We start from the raw sequence: 19,351 nt of genomic DNA, 5'->3' as shown, positions 1-19,351 counted from the left end.
GGCCAGCGACGGCTGGGTGACCGGGCACTGGCTGGAGCTTGGCAGCGGCACCTTGCTCCCTCCCCGCTTCTGACCAGCGCCCTGAGCAGCAGATCTCCTCACCCGCCGCCAGATCCAGCACCACCCTGGGGCGCAGGCCGAGGCCTTCCTGCCGCACGAGGCTCTTGGCTAGGGAGCGCGTGGCCCGGGGCTCGTTCTCTGCACCCATGCAGCACCTGAAGGCCACGGTTTTGGCTCTTCCTGAGAGGTCTCAGGGAGCTGAACTTCCTCTGAAATGCAAAGGCCAGGCCAGGAATTAATATGTGTGGTGAGGGATGGGGAATTTCACCCATGTCCCAGCCCTGCCACCTGGGCACCACCAAGCACGCAGACGTCCTCTGCCCCGACTTACAGCCCTGGGAGAGTTTAAACAGGAAGAGGCACCGAGTCCCTCTTCACTCTTGCCTTTTAACCCATGACCAGCACCTCTGCAGCTCGCAGGAAAAAGCAGCAGGTCGGTCTGAGATTTCCTTGCAGCCTTGCTGAGATTTCCTGCAATTGTGAGAGTTCCCAAACCCACCATCAAATACTCCAAGAGCCTCAGTAAGCTACCCAAAGTCCCTGCCCCGGAGCAGCTGTCAGACACTGAGCACCCAACCCGCCCTGCCCTGGGGGAGTTGTGGGCCGCCATGCCTAGCAAGGATGCCGAGACCTGCCTTGCCTGGTGGGTGCATGGGTGCTTTGCCACCTGGCCAGTTGCTGGCAGGACGCGCACACGTGCAGCAGCCTGTCGGCTTGCAACACCATCGCTGACACGTGCCAGCATGGAGACATCTCAAAGCCAGCTGGGGACCAGGCCGCAACACTGCTCTGATGACTCCAGGACATGCTGCCTTGCCTGCAAAGGGCTGCCGGTGAGGGCCAGTCCTTCCTTGTGTGCAGGGCCCCTGCCCTTCCATGGCCCTGTGGGGAGATCAGGCCCCAAGCCACACGGCTACGGGCATCAGGGCCACAGCCCCAGAGCAGCAGAGCTCCCAGGCTGCACGAACCAGCAACTGCCTCCTCCTCCCCAGCCCAAGGCAGGGGCCCCACCGCAGATCAGACTTCCCGGTGTCAGCACGGGAAGGAGGGCCGTGCCATCCCCTGCAGCGAGCACGCTGCGGGGGCCCAGTCCTACAGCCTGGCACACATGCGCTTGGCTCCCTCTCCCCTGGGGATGCGCTGGGCAGCCACGCAAGCACAAGCAGACAGTGCTGCTCTTCACCTCCAGTTTCACTGGTCAGGGTAGGGCTCTGGTCTTGGGAGGACCTGAACTGCGCCCGGTGGTGGGATGAGTGTTACCTGGAGGTACGTGCTGAGCTGGCCTGCCAGCGAGCCCGCACACAGCACAGGGCTGCGGCCGGCGGGAGAAGCCGGACCCCAGAGGGTTTCCCAGGGGGTGGCGAGAGGCTGTGGCAGCCAACACCCGGCCTGTCTCAGGAAGCCAGGGCAGCTGGGCTGGGGGTGGGGGTTTTGCATTCAACATCCTGAGGAAGCACAGAGCAGAGTGTCAGACCGAGCGGTGGCCAGGCCACACTCTGCCCCAGGCGCTTCGGTGCAGGTGCAAGGGGCCTCCCCAAAGGCTAGAAAGCGAGACTGACCCTTCCTCCGCCTCCTCCCAGGCAGAGCCAGGTGTGGGACACGCAGCCCTGAGCTAGGGCTGCTCCAGCCCATTACAGCCCAGCAAGGCACTTACCACGCAGGCTGCAGAGCCACGGACACTTTCCACAGACAGGGGAGGCACAGGCTGGAAACGGGCCGAGTTTCTGTCCCTATCGAGGGCGGGGTGACTCTAAAGGGGCTGCTGGACCTACACTAACACAAATGACATGGGCACAGCTCAGAGCACTCACCAGCTGGGCCCCCCTTTCTCCAGCTACAGCAGCATCCAGCTGCTCACCAGCGTCAGCGCTGAGTGCTGCCTGGCTGTGGCACGTGCTATGTAGCTGGACAAGTGCCTGCAGTTTGGGGTCCCCAAGGCCTGGGCACATGTTCCCCCCCCCCGACACTGGCACACCAGCACACCAGACAGCGCTCGCTCCAGCGCTGCAACAGCCGCAGATTGCAGAACAGCATGTGCGCAACACCCTGTTCTCACAGCCACATCTGGCACTTCCTGTTCTTGCCATGCTGCCACCCCCCCCCCGGCATCTGTCCGTCAGCAGGGCGTTGACATGGTCACCAGGGGCAGAGTTGCAGAGCCCATTGCATGTCTCCCTGCATGCAGACTGCACTGACCCCTGCAAGCACATGCACCCTTGGGCCATACCTAGAGAGCAGACATGGGAGAAGGGCATCTGGCAGCGCTGCCTAGCTCCAGTCCAATGTGAGCAGCAGGGCTGCACAGCCATGGCCACACGGGCACTGGAGCAGCCCCAGCCCATCCTGTGGGGAACAGTGGGGAAATGTGTGTGCACGCACACACATCCATGCATGCACAAGTGCAAGGTCTCAGCCCCCTGCACAAGGTGCCGTCCCAGCGAGCAGGGGCAGGCACGTTGGGGTGCAGCAGTGCGTGGGGAGAAGGCTGGGCAGGACTACCTCAGGCAGCGGTGGTCCCTGCAGACCCCTGGTCTCCATGCTGACTATCCCAGGCCAGACCTCCACAAGCCCTGTTGACATGGGCGATGGGGCCAGAGCAGCGCCGAGCCCCAGTAGAGCTCATGGGCAGCTGTGCCCTACATGTGGGAGACCTGGGCATTAGATGCAGGGTGTGCATCGCAGCCACACCAGCTCCTGTAAACAACAGGGCGCCCTCATGGCCTACGCTCACCCTGTGCCTGCAGCTGGGACTGGGCCGTCTGCAGCCCCCGGTGCCTGTGGGGAGCCAGGCTGGCTACACCTGGAAGGGAGCAATGCAGCTGGCAGCACCCTTGGACCCTGCTCCCAGGTGAGACTCCTCCCCCGGCAGCCCTCGTCTGGTCCCACCCCCCGGGGCTCTCTGCACCCCAACCTATTTCCCCTGCACCCCTGCCTAGGCGCAGAGGGCAGGGGTCCCAGGGTAGCACACGACTGGGGTCAGGCAGATTGCGGGGTCCTCGGATGTAGCACAGCTGGTTATTGCTGCAGGTAGCACACAGGCCAGCGCACCTGCCGCTAACCCTGAGTCACCTGCCAGCTGCTGTGGGCCACGCACCTGGGAACAAGACAGCCTGCAGCCACAGCCAGTGCTCCCACAGAGAAGCCAGGGCCAAACCCGGCATGACGGGGTCGCAGCAGGTGGAGGATCCCAGGCGGGTCTCAATCCTGCTTGCCTGGCCCAAGAGGGAGCTAGGAGCCTGCAGCCAGGGACTGGAGACCATTGCAGAAACCCATGGCCGGGGGGCATCGGCAGAGATTTGCAGCTGAGGCTGACAGGGCAGCACAGAGACCCTGAGCCCGACAGGGAGGGAGTCGGAGCCCCTGGCAGTCACCACATAGAGCACACGCACCCCAGCCCCCGCAGCCCCTGCTGGCTGCACCCCTTCTGGGCACGGCCCCACCCCTGCCTCCAGCCATCGCAGCCGCTCTGGCTGCACCAGGGCCCACCCCCACGTCACCTCAGCCCGCCCAGTGCCCCCCACACTGCCCCAATTAGCAGGGAAGCTTGCAGCAGAGGGGATTCAGGATGCGGGCAACCCCTATCCTGCCCAGATCCCCTCAGCCTTCCCCAGGGCATCTGCTACCCCTGGGGACATAGCACAGCTTCCCCTCAGCACCACCAGCTGCCAGCAGCAGGCTCTGCTGGGCACAAGCCAGGATGGGCTCAGCCACTCGGGGGCTGGCGTGGTGGCAACAGCTGCAGTGCCGGGGAAGCATTGCCCCAGGACTGGGAGCAGAGCAAGCCAGGTGACAACAGCACAGCTGGGCCCTTCGGAAATAGGGTGGGAGCCAGACCTGTCCATGCCAGCTCCTGGGTGCTATTTTTACAGCCAAGGACATGGCGTCTCCATTCAGCACCCAGCAGCCAAGGCCAGGGCCCAGCAAGGAGCTGCCTTTGGCCAAGGCATCTACACATGGACGTCACCCACCTGCTCTTCCATGCTGCGGGGAACTACATGCAGACCAGCGAGTCCAGCCATGTGTGGGCAGCAGGGAACACACCGAGCCCATGGCCAGCAAGCAGGACCCTGGGAACAGGAAGCAGGAGCAAATGAACAGGAGCCAGGACACTAGAAACAGAAGCCAGACCCAGGGGCCGGGGTCAGGGGTCAGGGGCCAAGGGCTGGACAGGAAGGCCTGTCCCGTTACGTGTGTGCCACGTGCACTGCAGGGCCAGGCTGTGGCCCCAAGAGCACACAGCTGGGCAGCTGGCACCACCCAAGCCCAGGGCCTGGTCTGTGCTGGGAGATGCCAGAGCAGATGGACCGCAGCCTGGGCAAGCCCCAGCGCAGAGAAGCTACCTCCACCGTGACCCGGGCACTGTGACTGGGGACAGCACCACAGTGGGGGACAGCACCAGCACTACAACTAAGGACAGCACCCAGGCCCAGCCCTTGCCACTTCCTGCCCCAGCACCCCCCGGGCAGGCGTGGCAGACCTGGCCAACTTCGGGGGGGAGAGCCCAGCCCAGCCCGGCCTGCGGGCCATCACGGTGCCAGGACCAGGCAGCTCTGAGCGGTCTGGAGGGCACATCCACCCCAGTGACCCCGCGCATGGGCCTAGCTGGAAGACAGCAGCCGTGGGAGCCCACGGGCACCAGCTGCAGGGAGAGTGCAGGCGGGCCAGGCTCAGGGGCAGCCAGGTCAGGCATCGCCTCAGACCTGATTAATGGCAGTGCCGGGATTCATGGGAATGCAGCACCTGCTGCCCCGGGGAGCCACCCCATCCCCATCCCCGTCTCCGCCCCGCAGCAGCTCCCCTATAAATTCCCAGTTCCAGGCCCAGCTCATTCCTGCCCTGCTGCCTGCACAGAGATGGCAACGTGGCTCCTGCTGTTGGTCCTGGGGGTAGCAGGTACCAGGGTCCAGGGCTGGGGCTGGGGCCGTGGGCTCGGCACATGGCTGCAAAGACCCGCAACATGCAACAGGCTCCAACAGCTGCAGGGCCACGGCAGAGCCCGCAGCAAGCCTGGGGCCTCGGGTCACCCCGGGACCCACTCCCTGGCACCGGCTGATCCCAGGACCAGCCCCCACCCCCACCTCCCTTGCGTGTGGGCACTGCCGTGGGGATGCACCCAGGCCCCGGCCTTTCCCAGCCCTCGGGCTCCCAGCAGCCGCCCCGTCCCTAGCCGGCAGGGCTGGGGGCTCTGGCAGTGCCCATATTCCAGGGCCCTGGCCCAATGCCCATCTAGCCAGTGCCACCCCATGCAAACCCCACAGGCACCGAAGCCGGCGCGTTCATTGTTCATTTCCCCCCATGACTGATTGCACCCAAGATCAGTGCAGCTGCAATGCGCTGGCAAGCCCTGGGCCCTGCTGATGGCTCCGGGCCCCAGCTGCATCTCTCATATCAGGGAGCAAAACCAGGTGTAGCATTTCTGGGCACCCCTGGGCCCTGGGCTCCACCCCAGGGTTTGGGTTTCCCTGCACAACAGGGAGCTTCAGAGAACCCACGAGATGCTGAGAGCCCCCGAGCCCACGCTGCAGCCAGTTCGGGGAGGCCTGGGGTGCCTGCCTCCAGCTCAGGACCTGCCTTCCCAGACAAGCAGCAGCCCCAATTTGGGGGTGCCTGCCGAGCCCTCTCAGTAAAATCAACACCTGAGGGACTGAGGGCAGGGACGGGTTTGCAACCCTCCTGCCGTCTGCGTCACCACCCGTAACCTGCTCGTGCCATGTCCCCGCAGCCGCTGCCCCGCACGGCGCAGATAGGATCGTTGGGGGCCATGAGTGCCCCCCCCACTCCCAGCCCTGGCAGGTCTCCCTGAACTCTGGGTACCACTTCTGCGGTGGGTCCCTGATCACGGACCAGTGGGTGGTGTCAGCCGCCCACTGCTGGTACAAGTAAGTGTGGCACTGCGTGCATGTGTGTGCACACATGTGCAAGCTGGGGCTGGTGGGGAGGGGCTTCCCTGGACAGCACTGAGCAGCTGTGCCACACCCCCAGCCCCAATGCTATGCAGGTGATCCTGGGTGACCACAACATCCAAGTCTTCGAGCACACCGAGTACCTGATGCGCATCGAGACCATCGTCTGGCACCCCGACTACAACTACCAGACCATGGACCACGACATCATGCTCATCAAGCTGGCCCACCCGGTGCAGTTCGATGCCAGCGTGCAGGCCGTCCCCCTGCCCACAGCCTGCGCTGAGGGCGGTACCTTCTGCGTGGTGTCGGGCTGGGGCAACATCCTCAGTGACGGAGGTGAGCTGCCCCCTCCCTGCCCCCAGAGTCCCTGGGGCTGGGTGACAGGAGGGGACAAGCAGCAGCAGTGTCGGCCCCGCAGGCCACACTCTGCCCTGGAGCTGGGGATGAAACCCAGAAGTCCCGACCTCCAGCCCGTGCCCCCCGCTCAAGCCGGCCAGGCTGCAGTCCCCTGGGCAAGCAGGGGTAGACGCTCGGTCGCAGCCAGTCCAGCCCCCTGCTCAGGGACAGAAAGCCTGGCCACCCTGCTCACAGAAATGGTGGGGACAAACCATCCTGCACAACTGCCCCGTGCAGCACCTGAGTCACTAGTAACAGCCTTGAACTTGCCCTGCCTCTGTCCTGCCCCCACGAAGGTCCAAGGAAGGGGTCCAGGGCCCCGCTACAGAGGAAGGCAGCTCCCCCCTTCACACACAGCCTGTGGGGTTGCCCACGGGGCACCCTTCCTTCCTGGCCCCAGCCACGGCCACGGGCTGACCCTGAGCAGGGGAATTGCGGGGTTTCCCCAGTCCCAGCAAGGGCAAGGCCCACTCCAGCCCAACCCCCAGCTGCAGCCATGGCCAGCACCCGGCCCCGGGTCCCTGGCTCCCAGCCCTGCGGCTCTAGCCCACCAGGACCCCCTTGCCCCCGAGCCAGGAGTCCTCAAGCTCCAAGCACCGGCTGCTCCGGGCAATGCTAGGGGCAGCAATGCCTCTTGGTACCTGCCACAGCCCCCCAGCGGGGGTCCCGGCAGCTGGCAGAGGGGAGAGGACCCCCGGGTCAGGCTGGCCCTCTGCCTTGCAGTGTTCAACCCCTACAACCTGCAGTGCGCGGACGTGCCCCTTCTGAGCGCACAGGAGTGTGAGAATGCCTACCCCGGGCAGATCACCAGCACCATGCTGTGCGCCGGGTACCCAGAGGGTGGCAAGGATGCCTGCCAGGTGAGAGCAGACACCCGGGGTCTGCTGGGGAGCCCTGGCTCTGTCCTAGGGCTTGGAGCAGGCAGGGCAGCATGCAGCACTGGGGGTTGGGGATGGGGGGCACAGGGTTTTGTTACTGACCACTCACTCCATGCCCTGCAGGGAGACTCTGGTGGGCCACTGGTCTGCCACGGGGAGCTGCAGGGCATCGTGTCCTGGGGCGTCGGCTGTGCCCTGGCAGGCTACCCTGGTGTCTACACCAAGGTCTGCGCCCTGCTGCCCTGGATCCAGGAGACCATCGCCGCCAACTAGGCGAGGAGGGAGCACCGCTGCAGCCGGGAATGGGGAGCAGATGCCCAAGGGGGTGGGGACCACCTGGTGTCCGTGCATGCTCACAGGACTGGCCACACCTGGCCCTGTACCTCCCTGCCGCTGGCACAGCGAACCCTAATAAACCGCGGTGTCCTGGGACCAGCATGTTGCCCGTCTGCCTCCTGCTTCTCGTGCTCTGAGCATTGGTCAGTCAGCGCAGCCGCTCCTGGGCGCAGGCTACAAGGCCGGGAGGGGGGAGGCAACGTGACTACCCCGGGCACCACCCACGCTGGGGCTGTGGTCCTCCACACCCGGCTACTTCATGCGTCACCTCTCAAGCTACCTGCAGGTGGCACCAGGTCCAGCCATCTGTGGCCAGGGCCACCGCAGTCCTGTCCCATTTCATAGATTCATAGCAGTCGGGTCGAAGGGACCAAACTGGGCTCAGATGATCCCGGCCAGGTAGGCATCCAGCCTCCTCTTAAAGCCCCCCAGGGTAGGAGCCAGCACCACTGCTCTTGGAAGCTGGTTCCAGATCCTAGCCGCCCCGACCGTGAGGTAGTTCTTACGGATGTCTCATCTAACCCTCCTCTCCAACAACTCATGGCCGTTATTCCTTGTCATGCCGGGGGGCGCTCGGGGAAACAAAGTCTCTCCCAAACCCTTCTGGTCCCCACTAGTGAGTTTCTCTTGTGGAGGCTGAACAGGTTCAGGTCCTGCAGTCTCTTCTCGTAGGGCCTGCCCTGCTGCCCCCTGATCATGCGAGTGGCCTCCTCTGGACCCTCTCCATGCTGTCCACATCCCTCCTGCAGTGCAGCGCCCAGACCTGGATGCAGTACGCCTGACCAGTGCCGCATAGAGGGGGAGGATCACCTCCCTGGACCTGCTCGAGATGCATCTGTGGATGCAGGACAAGGTGCGGTTAGCCCTGCCAACCGTGACCTCGCATTGCCGGCCCATGTTCATCTTGAAGTCAATAATGACTCCAAGATCCCTTTCTGCCTCTGTGCTCTCAAGAAGGGAGTTTCCCATCTTATAAGTGTGCTGCTGGTTACTACTGCCGACATGCAGCACCCTGCACTTGTCAGTGTTGAAGCGCATCCTGTTTTTGCTAGCCCACCCCTGTAACCTATCCAGGTCTTGCTGCAGTCTTTCCCTCCCTACTAGCATGCTCACCTCACCCCAAATTTTGGTATCATCAGTGAATTTGAACAGGCTGCTTTTCACCCAGTCATCCAAGTCGCTAATAAAGAGATTGAACAGCACGGGCCCGAGGACCGAGCCCTGGGGGACTCCGCTGCCCACATCCCTCCAGGTCGAATATGACCCGTCCACCACCACCCTGAGTATGACCCTCGAGCCAATCTGCAATCCATCTGACTGTGTAGGCATCGATGCCACAGTCGCCTGATTTCCACTGGACAAGGCCCAGTAGTCAAGTCCCACGTGGCAGCAGAGCTCAGTTGTTCGAGTCTGCGTGGCACTACCACCGGACCAATGTCCTCTTTCCCAGACCTGTCAGTCTGGGGCTCCAGATACCTGCCACAGATCTGAGGGGTATCTTACATGCAAGCCCAGGGCCCAGGGACCCTGGGGGACAGATGCTCCCTAGTCTTGTTTGTTCCCAGCCCAAAGGCTGGGGAGGACGCTCAGGGGAAAGCACAATTACAGTCCCCCCATTGCCACAAAATTGCACTCGAGTGTCCTGCAGGGCTCAGTGTGTTCAGAGCACAAGGGACAGGCCTCACCCTGGTGAAACCACCACAGTGACTTGTGCCTGGTGCAGACCACAGATTTCATAGCTTTCTAGGGTCAGAAGAGACCTTTAGATCATCGTGTCCATCCCCCTGCCCTGGGCAGGAGAGTGCTGGGGTCAAGGGACCCCGGCCAGGTACTTGTCTAACCTCCTCTTGAACACCTCCAAGGTAGGGGACAGCACCCCCTCCCTTGGGAGCCCATTCCAGATTTTGGCAACCCTCACCATAAAGAATTTCTTCCTGATGTCCAATCCAAATCTGTTCTCCTTCAGTTTATAGCCATGTTTCTAGTAACCTCGGGGGGCACCCCGGTACCCAGAATATCCCCTATTCCCTGCTGACCCCCGTGATGGGCTTGTAGACAGCCACAAGATCCCCTCTCAGCTGGCTCTTGCGGAGGCTGAAGAGATTCAGGTCCCTCCGTCTGTCTTCATAGGATCTTACCTGCCGGCCCTCACCCACAGAGTGGCCTCCTCTGACCCCTCCCTAGGTTATCTGCATCCCTCCTGAAGCGCGGCACCCAGACCTGGATGCAGTACTCCAGCTGCAGCCTGACCAGTGCTGCACAGAGGGGAGGATCTCCTCCCTGGCCCTGCTCGAGATGCATCTGCTAATGAAGAAAGAGTGCGGTTACCTCGTCACACTGGCGGCTCATGTTCAGTTTTGCGGCGAGTATGGCTCGCAGATCCCTTTCTGCTGCTCTGCTACTTGGAGTACTGGGTACTTCCCAGTCTACAGACGTATTGGTGACTCCTTCTGTCCATGTGCAGCACTTCGCATTTATCTTTGTTAACCTACATCCTATTCTGATCTGCCCACTTCCCCAGTCTATCTAAATCCGCCTGAATTCAATCCCTCCCCTCTAGTGTGTTTACTATACCCCACTGTTTGGTGTTGTCTGCAAATTCAGACAAGGTGCTTTCTACACCCTCATCCAGATCTCTGATGAAGATATTGAAAACCACCGGTCCAAGGACCGAGCCTTGGGCAACACCACTGCCCACATTTCTCCAGGTAGAAACTGCCCGATCCACCACCACCCTCTGGGTGCATCCCATAAGGCAATTTTCCACCCACCTCACTGTGAAAAAATCCACGTCACAGCTGCTTAGTTTATTTGTAAGAATTGGGTGCAACACTCATCAAAGGCCTTTTTAAAAACCAAGTAAATAACCTCTACCTCCACTCCTGCATCTAAGCACTTGTGACCTGGTCATAAAAAGAGAGCAGGGTAGTCAGGCAGGACCTGTCCACTGTAAGCCCATGCTGGCTGCCCCTTAGCATTGCATTACCCACTGGACCTGCACAAATGTGACCATTTATGATTTTTTCTAAGGTCTTGCCAAGAATAGAGGTGAGGCTAACCAGCTTATAATTACCCTGGTCCTCCTTCCTCCCCTTCTTGAAAACAGGGACCACAGTGGCCACCACCGGCTTGGTCATGGTATTCCCCTGCCTAAGTGGCCCTGCAAGCTCAGCCCCTGCATCTGCCCTGGAGGCCAGGCCTTGCGTGGGGCACAAGGGTCCTCTCCCCTCCATGCATTCATCACAGCCAGCAGGATGGAGCTGCAGCAGCCCGAGGCTGAGGCAAAGGCAGGTGCCCAGGGCACAGGCAGGGCCAGAGCAATCCCACCGCCTGCAGCAGGCCTGGCTCAGGGGCCGTTCCTGGTGCAGCTTGCCCCGAGAGGGGCGGGGGCCTGGGCCCGGGGCTGGGGAGCAACGCACGCGCAGCAATCCCGAGCTTGTCAAACACAGCAGGCCATGGCAGCTCCTGCGCGCTGCTCCGCGCAGTGGCCGCAGACAGGGCACGGGGCAAGCAGCTGCAGCCCTGGGTCCGGCCAGCACCGCGGACATCTGGGAGCTGCTGGGCTGGCAGGGGCCCGGCAGAGCTCTCACCTGTCCGCGCCCTGCCTGAGGCGGCAGCCCCGTCCAACCCAGCCCAGACAAACCCACCGCCCGACCTCGCAGGGGAACCACCATCAAGCCCGACAGCACAGACCTGCCGGCCCAGCACCGCTGCCCGCGGGTGCTGGGTCCCTGGGCTCGGCTGCCAACTCCAGAGGGTGGCGGGGGTCCCGGGGGGCGGGAGCCAGGACCCACCCCAGGGTCCTCTCCCCAGCTCTGGGAGGGGAGTGGAGTCAAGAGCCGGGACCCTGGGGGCCAGGACGCCAGGGGTGTCCCACCGGTCGGGGGGGCACGGAGTCTAGAAATGAGAGCGTAAACCCCAAACCGGGGTCTGGACTACGGGACTTTGGTCAGGTTAGGGAAGAGCAGCAGGCGGGTGCATGGGGGCACAAGTGAGCAGGTGCGTTTATTGTAACGGGTGCGCAGTTTCTTAATGTGGTTAAATGGGGGTGGGGGGCAAGAGGCAAATACCCGGGGTGTCTCACCTGCTCAGCAGCCCTGGAAGCATCACCCCCCCACCCCCACTTCTCCCACAAAGCAGCATTTCCCTGCACGGGGCCTGTGCCACATCCAGCCCTGCCCCTGCAGACAGGGTCTGCAGAAGAGGTGCCCCCTGCCCCATGCCACAGCCTGCCCTGCTCCCCCGGGCACGCTGAGCCCCGGGCCCCTCGGCTCCCAGGCCATGCTGTGCAGTACAGCGCTACCCCCAGCCCCCCAGCGGCTTCACGGACCCTCATCGCGGGGTGCTGGCTGGAAACCAGGAGGCAGGAAACAGTGTGCTGTTGCCAAGATGGGGTTTATTGGGGGGAGACAGCACAAGGCACATCCCGGTGCCAGGACAGCCAGCCACGCACACGGGACGTGTGTATGCTGTGTCTTCCTGGGTGCCAGGATGCCCTGCCCACTCCCCAGCTGGCAGCACTGCCCCATCCCACCTAGCGGGTGGCCATGGTGTCCCGGATCCAGGGCAGCAGGTCGCAGACCTTGGTGTAGAGGCTAGGGTAGTTCTTCTGGGCCCAGCCAAAGCCCCAGGACATGACACCCTGCAGCTCTCCAGCACAGACCAGTGGCCCGCCAGCATCGCCCTGTGCCAGAAGGGGAAGGTGACGTCAGCTTCCAGCAAGGGGCTGCACCCCCTGCTCGTGCCCTCTCCTGGGCCTAGCACAGCGTCCAGGCCCCAGCACTCCTACCTCGCAGGCATCCTTGCCACCCTCCAGGTGCCCGGCGCACAGCATGGTGCTGGTGACCCTGTTAGGGTAGGCATCCTCGCACACCTGGTGGCTCAGGATCGGGACCTCCACGCACCGCAGCTGGTTGGAGCCAAGAACTGCAGGGCAGAGGAGAGGCCTGAGCCCCGAGGGTCTCCCCACCGCATCCCCCTCCTCCAGGTGGACAGCACCTCAACACATGACCACCCGGCTGGCAGCCTGCTCAGGGCATATGCTGGGTGGATGCCTGGGTGCTCTGGGAGGGAGACGTGGGGCTGGGATCCAGCCCTGGGGGTCCTCAGGCTGTGTAAAACAGGGGGGAGTGACTTACCTGCTGCCTTCGATCTGGTTGCAGGCTCCCAGCCCAGGTTTGTCCGCACAGAACAACTCTGCTTCCACCACAAACCAAGCAGCCACCCACAGCGCCCCCAGGTCTCAGCTTCTCCCTGCGGCGCTCCCTCCCCAGCCGGTCACTGCTGCCCACTGGCCTCTGCCGCACCCAGGGCTGTTAACCAGGGACCGCCTGAAGCTCGTCCCTGCGGGCCGCTGAGGAACACGGGGCCAGAGCCCCGACTCCTGGTCCTGTCTCCAGCTGTGAGCAGCTGCTGGGGGCTGTTTCCCAGGGCCTCTCTCTGACCAGCCCAGCTGTGCAGCTGGGTAAAGGCAAGGGAGCGCTGGAGCAGAAGCCTTCCCTCCCGTCTCTGCTTAGAGCAAGGCAGCCAGGCACAAGCAGGGCCCCAGGGAAACTCCCAGCTGCAGGCACAGGTTAGCAGAAGGAAAGCAGCTGAGGACTGGGAGATCAAAGCCAGTCTTACCTGCAGCCTGGGGAATGCCTCAGGCTGCTGCTCCCTGGACCCCTGCACAAGGGGCTGGAGCCCCCGGGCAAGCGCACGCATGCCGGCAAGAATTAGCTGCCTTTGGCGGTGACCGGGGCCCTGAGGCCAGCGCTGGGCACCCTCCCACGCCCGCACTGGCTGGTGTAACACAACCCCCCCGACCCGTCCTGCCCCAGGCCCCCTGCACAACTCCCCCACCCCCCCAGCAGGTGGATAATGGGGTCACCCAGCGCTGAGCCACCAGGACCCCGGGGGCAGGGAGGGGGCAACTCACTTCCATTGCTGAGGGTGTTGCCCCAGCCCGACATCACACAGGAGGTGCCGGCCACGGCGCAGGCCGTGGGCAGGGCAACAGGCTGCACGTTGGCGTCACGCTGCACAGGCTGGGCCAGCTTGACAAGCATGATGTCGTAGTCCAGCGTCTCCTCGTTGTAGTTCGGGTGCGTCACCACAGCCTCCACATGCATCAGGTGCTCGGTGTGCTCGAAGACCTGCAGGTTGTGCTCCCCCAGGATCACCAGCATGGCCTGAGCACTGTGGGGGGATAAGGGGAGGGGGGCACCAGGCCACTCAGTGCTGCCCCTCCAGCAGTCCCCTGAGCCCCCATGCAGCCCCGATCTGCTCCTCCTTCCAGAGCAGCCACATTAGCACAGTGACACTGACACGTGCAGCTGCTCGCACACACACAGGCGTGCATATGTGCATGCAGGTACACACGCATGCATACATGTAAGCCCCCCCTCAGCACCCACCACATGCTTTAGGAGCAGTGGGCCACCCCCTCCCTGCCAGCCCCAGCTTGCACACGCATGCACACGCATGCACCCAGGACTGTACTCACTAGTACTTGCAGTGGGCAGCCGACACCACCCACTGGTCAGCGATCAGGGCTCCACCACAGGAGTGGTAGCCCAAGTTGAGGGAGGCTAGCCAGGGCTGGGAGTGTGGTCTGCACTCATAGCCCCCGATGATCCTGTCAGCGCCCGGGGGGGCGGCAGCTGCGGGGAGACAGGCACCACTTCAGACTTTGCAGGGAGGACTCGGCGGTTACCCCCAGATCAGAGCTGCTGCTTGGCTGAGAAGGCAGGTCCCAAGCTGCAGGCGAGCATCCCCCCAGGTGGGGAAGGGGCTCCCGGTGGACGCAGCCTCCCCGGACTGGCTGCAGCACGGGCTCGGGGACTTGGCATTTTCTGTGTGCTCTGAAGCTCCCAGCTGCACAGGGAAACCCAAGCCTTGGCGCAGAGCAGGAGCATCCGGAAATACTGCGCCTCGTTTCACTCCCTGAGATCAGAGACGTGCAGCTGGTGCCCGGAGCACCGCCTTGCAGCCGCGCTAATCTTGGGTGCAATCGGTCACGGGAGGAAATGAACAACGAAAGCGCTCACTCCAGCGCCCACAGGGTTTGCATGGGGTGGCAGTGGCCGGGCTGGCACTGGGCCAGGGCCCTGGAGTATGGGCACTGCCAGGGCCCCCAGCCCTGCGTGCTAGAGACATGGAGCCCGTGGGCTGGGGAAGGCCGGGGCACGGGCATATCACTAGCGAGTGTGTCCCCACAGCTGCACCCACGCACAAGGAAGGTGGTGCATGGGGGTGGAGGATGGGGCCGGTCCCGGGAGCAGCTGGTGCCAGGCAGTAGGTCCCCAGGGTGACCCTGAGGCCCCAGGCTCGCTGCTGGCTCTGCCATGGCCCTGCAGCTGTTGCAGGCCTGTCGCATGTTGGGGGCTTTGCAGCCATGTCCCATCCGCGGCCCCAGCCCCCGGTACCTGCCACCCCCAGAAACAGCAGCACGAGCCACATCATCATCTCTGTGCAGGCAGCAGGGCAGGAACGAGCCGGGACCGGTGCCGCGGACTTATAGGGGAGCCACCGCGGGGCGGGGACAGGGACAGGGACAGGGCGGCAGATGCCGTGTTCCCACGAGTCCCGGCGTCGCCATCAATCACGTCCAAGGTGACACCCGACCTGGGTGCCCCTGAGCCCAACCCAGCTGCACCTTCCCCATGGCTGGTGCCTCCCGTGGCCGCTGCCTTGCAGCCAGGCCCCGGTGCGGGGTCAGCGGGGTGGACGCCCTCCGACCACTCAGAGCTGCCCGGCTCTGGCCTCGTGGCAGCCTGGGGGCGAGTCGTGCACTGCCCCCCAGCAGCCAGCGCCGAACACAGGGCCCCAGCGCAGGCAGGGAGGGGTGAGGGCCTTGGAGAAGGGGCGGGTGGGTGCAGGGGCACCCACGGGAGGGGCTTGGAAGGGGCCGTGGATCATCCGCACCCAGGGCCACGTGCTGCTCCCGTGGGGCTGGACTCACCGGTCCCCACAGACACCTCGGCCATAGGCAGCTCCTGGCACAGCCCCGGCCTCAGCTGCCGGGCACTGGGTGGCAACGCCGTGCCCTGAGCTAGAAATACAACCCCAGGAGCTGGCATGGACAGGCCTTATCCCCAAGGTGCTCGGTGAGGGCTGCTGCGCGCCTCCGTGGGGTTTGCTCTGCTCCCAGGCCTGGGGCGATGCCGCCCCCAGAGCTGGAGCTGCTGCCCCGACCCAGCCCCGGGAGAGTCTGGGAGCCAGAGCCCCTGCCCCGGCGCAGCCCCCGACAGGGCTCCCCCGGCTCTGGCTCTGGCTCCCCGCAGACGGCAAGGGAAAGGGCAGCAGGGAAGGAGCCGGTGTTACAGCCCTTCCCAAGCCCGTCCAAGGACAGCCGGCTGGGCGTCCCGAAGCAAGTTTCCAAAAGTGTTGGCCCACCGGGGTGGGGGGAGTGGAGGGTCCTGAGCTCCTGAGTCGGGGGCAGGAGATGGGCTGCAGGCATCTGCAGTCACCAGCCTGCACCACCCCTCACGCCACCTGAAGCAATTGCTGTGGCGAGTTGCACCCCAAGCCGTGCCCACGGGATCCGGAGCTGGGGCAGACGTGCTTGAGAAATGGGGGAGACCAGTGCTTGTGTCAGGGGACCGGAGAAGAGGCCTCAGCTCTGGGCACAGCGAGAGGGGGTCTGCACCCTGGGAACATGGCTGTAAACCCAGGGCCCAGCTGTATCAGGGGCTTCAATCTCTGCCGGGGCAGAGACAAGCCTGGAAGCTGCCCATCGGGGCACATGGGAGGGGCTGGCACCGTGAGAACCATGGACACGAAGATGGGAGTTTGGCACTGAACTTTATTGTGAGTTCAGGGTTTCACGTCACCATCTGGCTCGTGTTTGCTACAAAGCCCCTGCCCAGCCCCTGCCCCAGCTCTGGTCCAGCCGCCTGCCTCCAGCAGGGAAATCCTGGGCGATCCCACACAGCTGGCACGTCAGTTGTTGGCCATGACCTCCTGGATCCAGGGCAGGTAGTTGCAGAGCGTGGTGTAGACGCCTGGCTTGCCCTTCTGGGCACACCCTTTACCCCAGGACACCACCCCAGTCAGCTCCCCATTGCAGACCAGCGGCCCGCCAGAGTCGCCCTGCAGAAGACAAGCAGGAGCCAGGCAGAGTGAGGGGCCTGTGCAGGGCTGGGGGCACCTCCAGTCCGCGCCCCCCCACCCCCGCAGGATCCCGGTGCCACGGCACGAAGCACCAGGCCCAGCAGCATCAAGGCGCCTTCAAACAGCCCCAAACCGCAGGGCAGGGCTGGGGCGGGCAGCTATTCGGTTGAGCCAGGCCACACCAGAGAACAGCAGCACCATGGCAGGAGGTCACAAGCATGACAGACCTCTGCACCCCCGCACACCCCCAGCCCCGGCCCGTCCGTGTCGTACCTGGCAGGAGTCCTTCCCGCCCTGTACGTAGCCGGCGCAGAACATGTTCGGCGTGATGGCACCAGGGTAGCAGCCGTGGCAGGTGGACTCGGAGAGGATGGGCACCCACAGGCACTGCAGACGCTCGGGGTATTGCACTGGAGCGGAGGCAGAGGACAGGCATCAGACCCAGCCACCAGGACTGGGGTGAATCTGGATCGACTCCACCCTTCCTCAAGCCTCCAGTGAGCCAGGAGGCAATGCCAGTGCCCCCCCTTGCATTTGTTTCTTGCCCCCAGGATCTTACCGCCGTCCGTGAGGAGGTTCCCCCAGCCGGACACGAGGCAATCAGTCCCCGGCACAGGGCAGCTGCGGGAGGGGCGGATGGACTGCACGTACGAGTTGATCTGGGCTGGCTGGACCAGCTTCACCATCATGAGGTCGTTATCCAGTGTCCGTGCATTGTACTTGGGGAAGCGGATGGCTTTGACCACCCGGATGTGCTGCTCGAAGCCCTCCTGGGCCGCCGTGTCATGCTCGCCAAGATGGGCCACCAGCGTCCTGGGGGGCAGGGAGCAGGCACGGGTCAGCATGTGACCTCAGCACCGTGGACCCTGCGAGCCCTGGCTGGGCCGGCCCGTGCCACCCTACTTACGGCTTGTAGCAGTGGGCTGCAGAGATGACCCACTCGGGGCTGATGAGGGCCCCTCCGCACCAGCGGTAGTTGTCGCCGTAGGTGAAGAAGACCTGCCAGGGCTGGGAGTGCGGCTGGCACTCGTACCCGCTGATTATCCTGTCGCCATCGTCCTCCTGGTAGGGGCGCGCGGCTACTGCAAGGCAAGCGGAGGGGCTGGGTGAGGGGGTGGGGGGCCGGGGCAGACCCGAGGTGCGGCAGCCGCTCGGGGGCGTTACCTGCCACGCTCAGCAGAAGCAAGATGAGGAGCTCCATCGCAGACAGGACTGAGGTGGTGCTCGGGGACCTTTTATCCTCACCCCGCCGGCCACCCCAGCTGGTGCAGAGGGACTGGAAACAGAAGCGTCCTTCTCTCAGGTGAACAGCCCTCCCCTCCACCTGCTGCGTTCCCACGGGGGGAGTGGGGCTAGAGATATCCCAGAGCCCAGGCACATCCTGGCCCACGGGGTGGGGGTTCAGCCTGTGCCTGGGGCAGGTTCAGACCCCTGCACAACCTCCAGAGCAGGCCCTGCAGATGCAGCCCTCCCTCCGCCATGGCCAGCGACTCCCCGCATGCCCGAACCGAGGTGCCAGGCGCTGGGCTTCGCGCAGCCCCACAACCTGCCCCGGACCTGGGGACTAGATGCGGGGGGCCACTGGCCTAGCCCCAGCCAGGGCACCTGCGCCGCCCTCCCTCTCTCGGGCAGGCAGACACGACAGCTGCAGCGCGGCTCGCGGGCTTGGAGAGGGCACCCCATCCCCGACACGCACGCACACGCAGGCACATGCACCTAGGACTAGGCCAGCTGCACACGTGGGTGCACAGCTCTGGAGCCAGGCTGCCCAGGCACAAGCCACGCGCCTCTGCCCACAGCCCAGGGCAGCCGGCCCCTGCCACCTGGTGGTCACACCCCAGCACTACACCCGCTGCAGGGCGCCGGCCTGGGCGCCTCGCCTGCGGCGTGGCAGGTCCCTTAGCCCGCGGCGGGGGCAGGGCCTGGCAGCCCCTCCTAGGGGCAGCACTTCCCCGTGGGCACAAACCCAGGCCGGGGCCGGACAGACACATGAGCTGGGCACTGTCCCACTGGCCCTGGGTTCCCACCACGTCCCCAGCAGCCCCTGCCCAGGGCCAGCACCGTTGAGTAACCCCGCACGACGCCCCCAGTCCTGCTACCCTGCCCAGCCCCTACCCCCAGCCCCTACCCCCAGCCCCGTGCCTGCTGCCTCTCATGGCAACTTGGATGTTCAAAAGCTGCCAGCCCTTATCGGTGTTTGTTTGCAGGCCAGAGCCTGGCCCTAGCCCTGTTTCCACCCTTATCAGGCGACCTTCCCTCTTCCCGGGATTAGCAGCACATTAACCCTTATCACCCAGCATGTGTGTGTGTGGGGGGGGGGGAGGGAGGACAGGATGTGCCCTGACCTGCCCTCCCCCTCTGACATGGCAGCAAGGAGCAGGTCGAGGCTAAAGGTCGGGGCTGCCCGCCTACGTGGAGGAGGACGCGGCGCTGCTGGGACACGGCTGCGCGGAGGCAGACCCCATCTCTGGCCCAGCCAGTGCTGCGTACGGGCAGGCCACAGCACGGTGCCCGCCCCAGGGCTCAGCCTGGGGGCCTGCGCTCACCACCTCTCAGCCTGAATGGGGGCCCAGAGGGCTTGAACGGGACCGGACGCCTGGCTTCCCCTGCCACCAAGCTCCGCGCCCGTGGCTCCGGCTGTGTGCCTGCGCGTGACCGTGGCCATGCGTGAACGTGGAGAAC

General features: G+C 64.3%; 3 protein-coding genes across 4 annotated transcripts; 1 reads left to right on the top strand and 2 right to left on the bottom strand.

Moving 5' to 3' along the window:
- The first annotated feature begins 6,109 nt into the window (after positions 1-6,109).
- On the top strand, positions 6,110-7,513 carry LOC149861791 (trypsin II-P29-like). The gene is made up of 3 exons (XM_090053155.1): positions 6,110-6,302; positions 7,086-7,222; positions 7,364-7,513. The coding sequence occupies exons 1-3, from the start codon at positions 6,110-6,112 to the stop codon at positions 7,511-7,513; spliced, it is 480 nt and encodes a 159-aa protein (XP_089909281.1).
- Positions 7,514-11,952: 4,439 nt separating this feature from the next.
- Positions 11,953-15,049, bottom strand: LOC149861790 (serine protease 1-like). The gene is made up of 5 exons (XM_090051355.1): positions 14,983-15,049; positions 14,061-14,217; positions 13,494-13,753; positions 12,366-12,502; positions 11,953-12,260 (listed from the first exon to the last, which is right to left on the bottom strand). Exons 1-5 carry the CDS (start codon positions 15,020-15,022, stop codon positions 12,111-12,113), a joined length of 744 nt encoding a protein of 247 aa, XP_089907481.1. The 5' UTR covers positions 15,023-15,049; the 3' UTR covers positions 11,953-12,110.
- Positions 15,050-16,348: 1,299 nt separating this feature from the next.
- LOC149861789 (trypsin-3-like) lies at positions 16,349-19,347 on the bottom strand. Of its 2 annotated transcripts, XM_090052237.1 has the most exons (6): positions 19,216-19,347; positions 17,834-17,945; positions 17,577-17,751; positions 17,229-17,482; positions 16,943-17,079; positions 16,349-16,648 (listed from the first exon to the last, which is right to left on the bottom strand). In XM_090052237.1, the coding sequence occupies exons 2-6, from the start codon at positions 17,868-17,870 to the stop codon at positions 16,499-16,501; spliced, it is 753 nt and encodes a 250-aa protein (XP_089908363.1). In that variant the 5' UTR covers positions 17,871-17,945; positions 19,216-19,347; the 3' UTR covers positions 16,349-16,498. The 2 variants fall into 2 exon arrangements, with proteins under 2 accessions (XP_089908363.1, XP_089908362.1); XM_090052236.1 differs by lacking the exon at positions 19,216-19,347 and having other exon boundaries at positions 17,834-19,202.
- Between the last annotated feature and the right edge of the window lie 4 nt (positions 19,348-19,351).

Source organism: Crocodylus siamensis, chromosome 6 (assembly GCF_052110815.1).
Source record: "Crocodylus siamensis isolate JL-2025a chromosome 6, ASM5211081v1, whole genome shotgun sequence".
In the NCBI taxonomy this organism is placed as follows: Eukaryota; Metazoa; Chordata; order Crocodylia; family Crocodylidae; genus Crocodylus; species Crocodylus siamensis.
Note: the sequence above shows the minus strand (reverse complement) of the source record. Positions and strands in the feature narration are given on the sequence as shown.

Bases quoted from the DNA above. Each gene is read 5' to 3' on its own strand.
- LOC149861791 (XM_090053155.1), top strand. From the start codon at position 6,110: ATGCGCATCGAGACCATCGTCTGGCACCCCGACTACAACTACCAGACC. The intron at 6,303-7,085 runs GTGAGCTGCCCC...TCTGCCTTGCAG, and splicing joins CAACATCCTCAGTGACGGAG to TGTTCAACCCCTACAACCTG. The intron at 7,223-7,363 runs GTGAGAGCAGAC...CATGCCCTGCAG, and splicing joins GTGGCAAGGATGCCTGCCAG to GGAGACTCTGGTGGGCCACT.
- LOC149861790 (XM_090051355.1), bottom strand. From the start codon at position 15,022: ATGATGATGTGGCTCGTGCTGCTGTTTCTGGGGGTGGCAG. The intron at 13,754-14,060 runs GTGAGTACAGTC...ATCCCCCCACAG, and splicing joins GCTGCCCACTGCAAGTACTA to TGCTCAGGCCATGCTGGTGA. The intron at 12,503-13,493 runs GTGAGTTGCCCC...TCTGCCCTGCAG, and splicing joins CAACACCCTCAGCAATGGAA to TTCTTGGCTCCAACCAGCTG.
- LOC149861789 (XM_090052237.1), bottom strand. From the start codon at position 17,870: ATGGAGCTCCTCATCTTGCTTCTGCTGAGCGTGGCAG. The intron at 17,483-17,576 runs GTAAGTAGGGTG...CCTGCCCCCCAG, and splicing joins GCAGCCCACTGCTACAAGCC to GACGCTGGTGGCCCATCTTG. The intron at 17,080-17,228 runs GTAAGATCCTGG...CCTCCGCTCCAG, and splicing joins GAACCTCCTCACGGACGGCG to TGCAATACCCCGAGCGTCTG.